Source organism: Empidonax traillii, unplaced genomic scaffold, assembly GCF_003031625.1.
Source record: "Empidonax traillii isolate 1590-97213 ecotype Southwest subspecies unplaced genomic scaffold, ASM303162v1 scaffold616:size383281, whole genome shotgun sequence".
In the NCBI taxonomy this organism is placed as follows: Eukaryota; Metazoa; Chordata; class Aves; order Passeriformes; family Tyrannidae; genus Empidonax; species Empidonax traillii.
Window position 1 is genome coordinate 326,153 of NW_020955809.1, and position 9,376 is coordinate 335,528.

General features: G+C 43.6%; 1 protein-coding gene across 2 annotated transcripts in view; it reads left to right on the forward strand.

The window, feature by feature from the left end:
* PIAS1 (protein inhibitor of activated STAT 1) overlaps positions 1-8,770 on the forward strand; it is a 52,178-nt gene extending 43,408 nt beyond the window's left edge. Inside the window, exons 9-14 of one of the 2 annotated variants that reach the window (XM_027898682.1) lie at positions 1,762-1,922; positions 3,593-3,723; positions 3,988-4,165; positions 5,218-5,360; positions 5,564-5,601; positions 6,823-8,770. In XM_027898682.1, the coding sequence (XP_027754483.1) occupies positions 1,762-1,922; positions 3,593-3,723; positions 3,988-4,165; positions 5,218-5,360; positions 5,564-5,601; positions 6,823-7,119 (948 nt within the window). In that variant the 3' untranslated portion in view covers positions 7,120-8,770. The remainder of the gene's footprint in view (positions 1-1,761; positions 1,923-3,592; positions 3,724-3,987; positions 4,166-5,217; positions 5,361-5,563; positions 5,602-6,822) is intronic. The other variant, XM_027898683.1, reaches the window with a different exon arrangement.
* The last annotated feature ends 606 nt before the right edge of the window (positions 8,771-9,376 follow it).

The window sequence follows — 9,376 nt, forward strand, 5'->3', positions numbered from 1 at the left end:
GAGCAGAAATTCCAAATGTAGCCTTTTACTGGGGGGGGGTTGCAGCTTTGTTTACAAATCCTCAGCTCCTGCTTTGGGGTTTTTTTTTTCAGAATGGAGCCGGTTTCAGATAGAAGTGTTTTGTGTGCTTGGAAAAGGAATTAATGCAGCGTTTCTTTGGCTGCCAGGAGGCAGGAATCAAACAGCCACAGTGCTGGGAATCACAGGGTTCCCAAAGTTGGGATGCACCCCTCCTTTTAGGGCCTTTTTATTGTCAGTTCTGACTCAGTGTGGCAGAGCTGATCCAAAAATGGGAAAGGAGCATCAGCCTGTTAACACTGAATATGCTGATTTTTGGTTACATTTAACTGCTCCTGAGAAATCAGGGGTTCAGGTTTTATGCCAAAACCTGGGGAAAACGTTTCTGGTTTCAACCTGCTTTTCCCCCCCAGGAGATGGGTATTTATGCCCTTCCTGCAGCACTTGTCTCTCACCTTCCTGGTTTTTATTTGGAGCCACAGAGAACCCTCCAGGTTTTCTGTCCTTACTCTTGGTGCTCCCTGAGCTGGGAGCCTTACTGTGCCCAAAAGGCAAATGAGCCATTGACCCACCATCTGGGAGATCAGAATTCCTGACAGACATGGATCAGGGGGGCCTTGCTGTGCTGGAGGGTTGGTTATGGGATGGAAATAACGTGCTTGGTCATGGATTTTGGGGGAGGGGGTTCCAAACACATGGCACAAAAAGCACCTCCTGCCGTTGGCTGAGGCTCTGCCACCACTCCTGGGGCTCCCCTGGGAATTCTGTGCCCCCCTCCCATCTGCTGGGGGGTCTGGGACAGTGACTGGAGAGCCAGAGGGAGGAAAAACAAGGGAGATCCTGCAGCTCCACTGGGTTTACTGGGAACGGGGTGGAGGGATTTCTGCTCAGGGGGAATAAAAAAATATGCCAGCATCATGGAGGAAGTGGTGGCCTGTGAGTGGAGCCTTTGTTCTTGAGATTGTGTTGAGTTTGGGGATATTGGGAGATTGGTGCCATCCTGTGGCATCCCTCTTGTACTGCTGAGGATCAGCCTGGCCACGGGGCTGGGCTGAGCCAGGCCAGGAACCAGTTCTGCTCCCACCCACTGCTGGAACTGGGTGTGTTTTAGCCAAATAGGGATCACTTCAAACTCCTCAGGATAAACAGTTCTTAGTAAGTAATTGTTTTGTTGGTTTTTAATGTGGGAAAAGCCTTGTTTAGACATTCCTACCTCTTGCCTTTAGTGTGGTCAGTCCAAGCCCCTCCTAAACTGCAGAGTAAGCACTTGGCCACAAAACAACTGCTTGGGCTTTGTGAGGAGAGGGAAACTTATTTCAGATTAATATGAAGTGCTTTTCACTGTCTAATCAGTTTTGCATTCGGTGTAATGATACTTTAATGATAAAATACTAAAGAAGAAGAATTCTTTCTTTGGTCCATCCAAGGACATTGGTACGTTCCAGGTGCTCAGTGAGCCCTGTATTTTCTTTCAGGAATATGGCAGGTTGTATTCTCAGTTTCCTTGATCAAATATACTTTAAAATATGATTTAATTCACTTTTGTGCCATTTCAGGCCTACAGGAATGAGGCAGCAATGAACATGCCATGTATTTTAAACAAACCTCAGATTTGTGAGAGTTTTCTGGAGTAAAACTCAACCTGTCCCTTTTCAGACAGAAAAGCCCTGATGGTTCATTTAATACCAAAGCAACATAATCTTGGTTTAATCTTGTGGTTTGTTTGTTTTTTTTCCCTTTCAGCTTGGTAAGATGCGTCTGACCATCCCCTGCAGGGCCCTCACCTGCTCCCACCTGCAGTGCTTTGATGCCACTCTCTATATTCAGATGAACGAGAAGAAACCAACCTGGGTGTGCCCTGTGTGTGACAAGAAGGCTCCCTATGAACACCTCATTATTGATGGGTAAGTGAAGCCTAAAGCAAATCAAGGGTGTTCCTCACACTCTCCTCTCGTTGTCCACGGCCAGGGCTCTGAATTCCTGGTGATCTGGTTGGGATCTGTTTTAACTCACCACATTATTTAATTTCCCTGCTGTTGGTGAAGAATTAACGACCAGGCACCTCTTCATTCAATGTTCTGGAAGAACTGTGCTCATCAAACTAGTAAATTCAGTAATAATGAAAGGTATTCCTTCCAATCCTGGGTAAATCTTCGAGCTATCCTACCTAAAATGGCTTTTTTCCCCCTCCATGTTCTATAGTGCTGAATTCTTGGGTGAAAACAGCCCATGTTGTATATTTTTTTAATGGAGCAACAGCACAAACCTGGTGTTTTTTAATAGCAGACACCTTAGAGCAAATAAATCCTGCCACCCCTCAAATCCATGTACAATTCCATGTACAATTTCACACTTGGGGAGTTGCCATCTGTACAAAGTGACACAGAGATTGATCCCCTGGTACTGCCTCCTTGCAAAACATTAAAAAAAAAAAAAATAAATCCAGGGTTGGTCTGTGCCAAGTGTGTATTGCTGGGTTTGCATTTGAATTTCTTAGATAAGAATCTTCTTTCCAAAGTGTGATAAAGGAAGAGAGCAAGTTGAGGCTTCTGAGGATACCTCACCAAAACACCACCAAAAAATGCCAAAACAAACAAACAAAACCCTGGAAGGCAAAACTAGAAACCCTGAAACAAACAGAACCCCAGAAAAACACCCCATAAATGATTTGAGCCTTTTTTAGGGATTATGTGCTTCATTTTGGGGAGCTGAAGGTCACTCAGGGGTCCCCTTTATGGCCTTGAAGAGCCACTCAGGGCTGCCCAGGCTGCTTTGGATTCCTGGATCCTGAGATTTCCAGGTCCTCTGCTTTGGATCCAAGAGCTCAAGGGTTCCTTGGTGGAGGTTTCTGCCTAAAGTAGTAAACCCAAAAAGTAGCAATAATTAACCCAACACATTTTCCTTATTTCTTCTTGTGTTGCCAGGTGCAGAGGTTGGAGATTAGCTGGTCTAATTAGAGCATCCCAAAGAGAAGGTTATTGCTAGAAAATGTTTTCAGTCTGGGAAAGAGGGGACTGTCTCTTTCCTGCAGAACCACAGGAATAGTCCTGGTCCAAAGCTGGAATTCCCACTGGGAGTGATGTGGTGCCAGGATCCCAAAGTTTCAGGAGGTGCCGGTAGGAGAAGAGGCTGCAAGTTCAGATTCCCAAGCTCAGCATTGGTTAGGAAGTTTCAGGAAATACAAGTCCCTAAATTCTCAGCTGTATGGACTCCTTTAAAGATGGGCTTCCTCAGTTAAGTACTGGCAAAGGTAAATGTGGGTAAGGAGGAGATTTTTTAAATCCTGGTTCACATCCGTCCCTTGGCTTGGGAGAAGGAGAGTTCTGTGTCAGGGGCTCTGCAGGATTCCACTCCCAGTGCTTTGAGAGAAATGTGCACGTTTTTCTCTTGGATAATACTTGAATTTTTCCCACTGTCCCTTTTTGCCAAGGAAGCAGATGAGAGAAAGGTAGAGCAGTGAAAGCTTTTGGTTTAACACTAATTCAGACTTGTACTGACTAATAAGGGTATTGGAGGAGAAAAGAGGAATTGAGCTCTTTTTGAGGGCTGATGTCAAAATGTTTTTGATGGCCAGGTTGTTCATGGAAATCCTGAAGTTTTGTACAGATTGTGACGAAATTCAGTTTAAGGAGGACGGATCCTGGGCTCCCATGAGATCCAAGAAGGAGGTGCAGGAAGTGACAGCATCTTACAACGGCGTGGATGGTGAGTCATGTTTGGGGGGTGTGGACTGAACTTCCTACAGTGGGAACCCCAAAGTGTTGATGGTCCTTTAACTTCTCAAAATGCTCATTTTTAAATGTGTATTTGTAGCTTTAGTGATCATTTGTGACAATAAGTACTTGAGTAATACCTGTTTGGGGCTTGTAATTTTGTTGTCTTAAGTTACAGCTTTATAATAAAACTGTGATGTTCTGATTGTAGTGCTGGTTTAAGCTGCAGCTTTTCCTGTTGACTTGCTTTGTGTAGGATGCATAAGCTCTTCCTTGGAACATCAGGTGTCTTCTCACCAACAGTCAAATAAAAATAAGAAAGTGGAAGTGATCGATTTGACCATCGACAGCTCATCAGATGAGGAGGAGGAGGAACCATCTGCCAAGAGGAGCTGTCCTTCCATATCTCCAGCATCACCAATAAACAATAAGGGGTGAGGATAAAACAGGCCAGTGCAGAGAGAATCTGCTGATGGTGGGCAGAAGTCATAAATTTTAAAATAAATTACATCTAGAAAGTTCTGTATTTGGGTTATATCCTCACTTAGTAGCTCAGAGCACATGGGTTTGCTCTCAGCTCACAAGGCCTAAGATTGGAATCACCACTTTGATTTGTTAAGTGTGCCACACAGGGAGGTATTTCAGTTGTATTTGTGCAAATGATGTAAAATGGGGCAAAAAAATTGTGGCTTCGAAGTCTGGTTTGTGCAAGTCTGGGAGCGCTTTTGTTCCCCAGGGAAAAGGAAAAGCAGCACATTTGGGGAGAGCGAGGAGAAGCAGGGTGTGGTGTGGGAGGGTGTGGGCTTTGCCACAACCTGGTCACACCTGAGCAGCCAGGCTGGAATTAGCTCCTTGTTTACATAAATATCCAGGGATCAAAACCCAGCCTAAACCAGAGGGATCCTGTTGTTGCAGTGATTCCTCCTCCAGGAATGGGAATGACTCAGTGACCACTTAAAACCGCTCAGGACCTTTCTTTAATGTCCTCATTTGCTGATTGCCTTGCAGAGTGTCAGTGTTTGGTGTTGTTACTCTGATTCCTGGCGGGGGGTTGGGTTCAGGATTCCTTTAGGATTGTCTGGTGGTGTCTTGGGAGTATCAGTAACATCTTTACAGCAGAGATCCCAGTACCATTTACAGTGAGAGTCCTCACTTTCTGCTCTTTGAGACTGAACTTTCCTTTAAATTTTACTACATTTCAACTGTCTGGGACTGAATTAACCTTCCTGATAAAGCAGTGTGAGGGGAAAGCCTGGGGAACGTGTTCCCTACCAGGATCCATTGAGGTGCATTTGTGAAGCTTTGGAATTTAACAAGGGAGCTGTTGCACACCTTTCACCAAGTTCTTAATGCATTTTGAATTACGGAGTTAAAATGGGAAAATTCAAATTTAAATTGGGAAAGTTTGAAAATAAGCACCCCCTGCATGGGATAACAAGAAAGCCAAGAGTCTTCTGTGTTTGTAACAAGCCTTTGTTCCTTGCAGCATTTTGAATTTACCCCATCAAGCATCTCCTGTGTCAAGAACACCAAGCCTTCCTGCTGTTGACACCAGCTACATCAACACATCACTTATCCAAGACTACAGGCATCCATTCCACATGACACCAATGCCTTATGACTTGCAAGGTGAGCTCCTGACTCTGCACCTATAAATACAGCTCTCCAAGCAATAATAACTATTGTAAAGGGAAAAAAAAGCTAGGTTAATATCTCTGGTAGTGAAAAAACTCTGAAGTGTCATGGATATTATGCTGGTTTTATTTCAGAATAAATGGTGAAGAAATGAGGAGTTTTGAGAAGCCTAATTTTTACTTTTTGTCTCTTCACAGGTTTAGATTTCTTCCCTTTCCTGTCAGGAGACAATCAGGTAAGTCAAGGAGAATCAAGTCCTGTGGCAAACGTTCTTTTCCAAGCAGGACTTGCTGGCCTGGCTGTGTAGGAGCAGATTTATGCTGTAGGTGTGCAATCAGGGAGTCTGCAGCTTTATTTTTTGTACACAAGCTGTGACCAAACACAAGCATTGCCCAAGCACAGGTGAAGGATAAGGCACAACCAAAAATAAACAGTTTGGTATCCAGGGGTTAAGCTGAGCACCCAGTTTTTATTGTGGGATGGCCCTGAAGGTGCAGCAGCACCTCCTTAATTTTCCAGTCCTGAGGTGCCACCTCTGGGACTCTGGTCACTTCTCCTCCAAGGAAAGAAGGGGCTGGGGTGTCTTTACCTGCCCCTCCTGCTCTGCTAAGCAGGAAAATGGCTCTAAATCCAGAGGGATTCTTTCATATCCTGATGAAGAGCAGAGCCTGCACTGCAGAATTTGGATTTAGGAACATTCACTAAAACACAGATAAGTGAATTACTCTGCAACAAGTCAGTGCTGCAGTGATTGTGCCAGTGCAGAAATGCTGGGGAGCAAGGCTGAGCAGCCTGAGTGTTCCGTAAAGAGCAGCATTACCCCCCAGAAAAGTTGGATTTAAAACTTGATTCCTGATAGCTCAAGCTCTTGCCTTTCAGGGGCTGCCCCAGAGGGAATAACCTGGGACAGCCCTGGCTCCATCCTGTGGGAATAAACTGTCTGTAAAGGCATTTTTCACAGAGTGCCTTCCTCACCAGCGTAGAGTTGCCCCAGCTGGGGTTGATCTCTGACTTCTGAGGGGATGGCACAGTATTTTTTTTGAATTTTGGGGAGTTTTGCCACCAGGGAGTTTTTGCAGAGGTGAAACAGTGCTGCTGCTTCCCCTTCTTTAGGACTGTGGCCAGTCCTGTTCCCGTGGTAGTGTTTGATCTTACCAACACCAGTATTTCCAATTCCTTTTGGAGTTCTGAAGCCAGTTTTAGGATTCTGAAGCCAGTTTTAGGATTCTGAAGCCAGTTTCAGGATTCTGAAGCCAGTTTTAGGATTCTGAAGCCACTTTTGGCTTCAGACTTGAGGGGCCGCAGAGCTAAAAATCCGCTGCGTCGCTCCCCTCGCTGAAAACCCTGTGAGACCCCCAACCTGCCAGAGCTTTAGCTTGACAAACCCCTTCACCTTGTGCTGCTCTGAATTCAAGCTGTCGGTGTCTGAAGTTTAACTTGTTGTTTTTCCCCCCAGCATTACAACACCTCCCTCCTTGCCGCCGCAGCCGCGGCGGTTTCCGCGTCCGATGATCAAGAACTTTTACACTCCCGTTTTTTCCCCTACACTTCATCCCAGATGTTTCTCGATCAGCTCAATGCAGGAGGAAGCAGTTCCCTGCCAGCCACAAATGGTAGCAATAGTGGCAGTAACAGCAGTCTTGTTTCCTCCAACAGCCTGCGAGAGAATCATGGGCATCCCGTTGCAAGTAGGAGCAGCACGGACACGGCGTCAATCTTTGGTATCATACCAGACATTATCTCATTGGACTGATCCTTTTGGACAGAGGAAAATCTTTGTGCTTGGTTTTACTTTATGTTAGAAACATAAAACAGAGTTTGTTTTGGTTTTGTTTGTTGGTTTGTTGTTTTTCTTTTCTTTTTCTTTCGTTTTCGTTTTTTTTTTTCTTCTTCTTTTTTTTTTTTTCCTTTTTTTAGGGGGAAAAAAAAATTTACGTGTACAGAGAACAAAAGTATATTTTCAGTTTTACTTTTGTATATAAACCTAAGATGGCCTCACTGGTAAAAATAAGAAAAAAAAAAAAAAACACAAAACAACAAAAAAAATAGCAAAAACAAGGAGCTTCAGTTCATTTTTATGGATGCTGAAGATTTTACACCTGTGCATTTGTCATGTGAGTTTCTTTTTCTTTTTTTCCCCTCTACTTTGGACACAAATGGCATTATTTTCTTCACAGTTAACATAACCAGGAAAGGAGCTGAACTTCTGAAGTTCAATCTTGGGAGAGGGTTTTTTTTTTTGTCCTCTTGGAGACATTTCCCTTTGGTGGTGGAATCTAACTCTTCCATCCCTTGTTTAGTGCAGATTTTATTATCCTTCAAGCAGAGTAGACCCTGCTCTGCTTCCCCTCTGTTTGCAGGACAGAACCTTTCAGGAGTGGGTTTGGTTTTTTAGGAGTTTTTTGCCATTTCTGTGTGACCCTTTATTCAGACCACTTTGTGAATTCCACGCTTCAGTCAAGCACGTGGCAGGTTCAACAGGGACAGGACTCGAGGGAGAGGCAGGATGCTGAGCCAGGGAGGGTTAGGTTGGATCTCAGCAGAAGGTTTTTCATCCCAAGGGTGGTTGAGCACTGGAACAGCCTCCCCAGGGTGTGGTCACAGCTCCAGGCCTGTTCAAAGAGTGTGTCAGCAACACTCCCAGGCACAGGGTGGGATTTTGGGGTGTCCTGGGCAGGGCCAGGAGTTGAACTCCATCATCCTGATGGGTCCCTTCCAACTCAGCATTTTCCATGGTTCAGTTATTCCTGAGGGCCAGACTCAACCAAATCCCAGGCTGAGCAATTCCTTGGCTCTGCCTCTGGGGGACATTTTTACAGAATCCAGCCCCTAACCCACATGCCGACACGTTGGACTGGAGGGGTTTGTTTCTGAGAACTTCCTATCAAATCCCATCCCAGTAACTTTAAGATCTTAATCAGCAAAATACTGAGCATGTGCCAGTTTGAAATCTGTGCAGCTGCTTGTGCTTTCACCTCAGCCATGCCCGTAGCTACGGCCTTGGGAATCAGGGCCCACCTTGTTCCCTCTGGAAAAACCTCCTTTTAGCTGCAGTAGATCCGAAATTTCTGCTTCCAAGTGAACTTGTCAGCTGAATACAAGGAGAAAATCCAACTCCCAGCACACTCTTGCATGGTTTGTGCAGCTGATAATGCTCTTGGTCTGCTGAGTTCCCACTCATCCCGATGAATATTCAGTGTTCAGTGTGAGTCTGAAACCAGAACCCAACCCAGGCAACCACCCACCTGGATCCCATGTACTCCCTATCCAAGTCTTTTAGGGAAGTGGCTTTCGAAATTCAGTTTTCTCTCTTTGGCCTTGGAATTCTTTTGCTTTCCCAGATTTTTCAGTTGAACTTGGAGCCATATTTACTTCCTGGTTTCTTTTCTCTTTTTTTTTTTTTTTTTTTTTTTTTTTTTTTTTTTTTTTTTTTTTTTTTTTTTTTTTTTTTTTTTTTTTTTTTTTTTTTTTTTTTTTTTTTTTTTTTTTTTTTTTTTTTTTTTTTTTTTTTTTTTTTTTTTTTTTTTTTTTTTTTTTTTTTTTTTTTTTTTTTTTGGAGTTGTGCATGACATAGGAAAACCTTTTTTTTTTTTAGAACTGATGGGTCATTTGGTCATTTGATCTGTTCTTCTTAAAAGAGTGACAAATGTGTAAATAGCTGGAATGCAGTTTTTCAGGAGATTCTTTAAAGTCAGAGAAAGGGGAGGAGAAGGAAGTGATTCTCTTGTGTCCCAAAGTCCACGTCAGAGAGAGTTAATATTTCCTCTGGTGTGAAAAATATTTTTATAACTGGTTGAAAGTGCAGGTAACAAGTTTATCAGGAAAGAGAGTTAAGGAATACTAAAATTAGCAGATTCTTGTCTGGAATTTTTCATGTCCAAAACTGTTGATTGCAGCTCTTTGCTTGGAGCATTGACAAGGGCCACCTTTTGCCTATGATGTCGTCTCAAAAATCTTGCATTGAATTAAAAAAAAAAAAAAAAAAAAAAAAAAAAAAAAAAAAAAAAAAA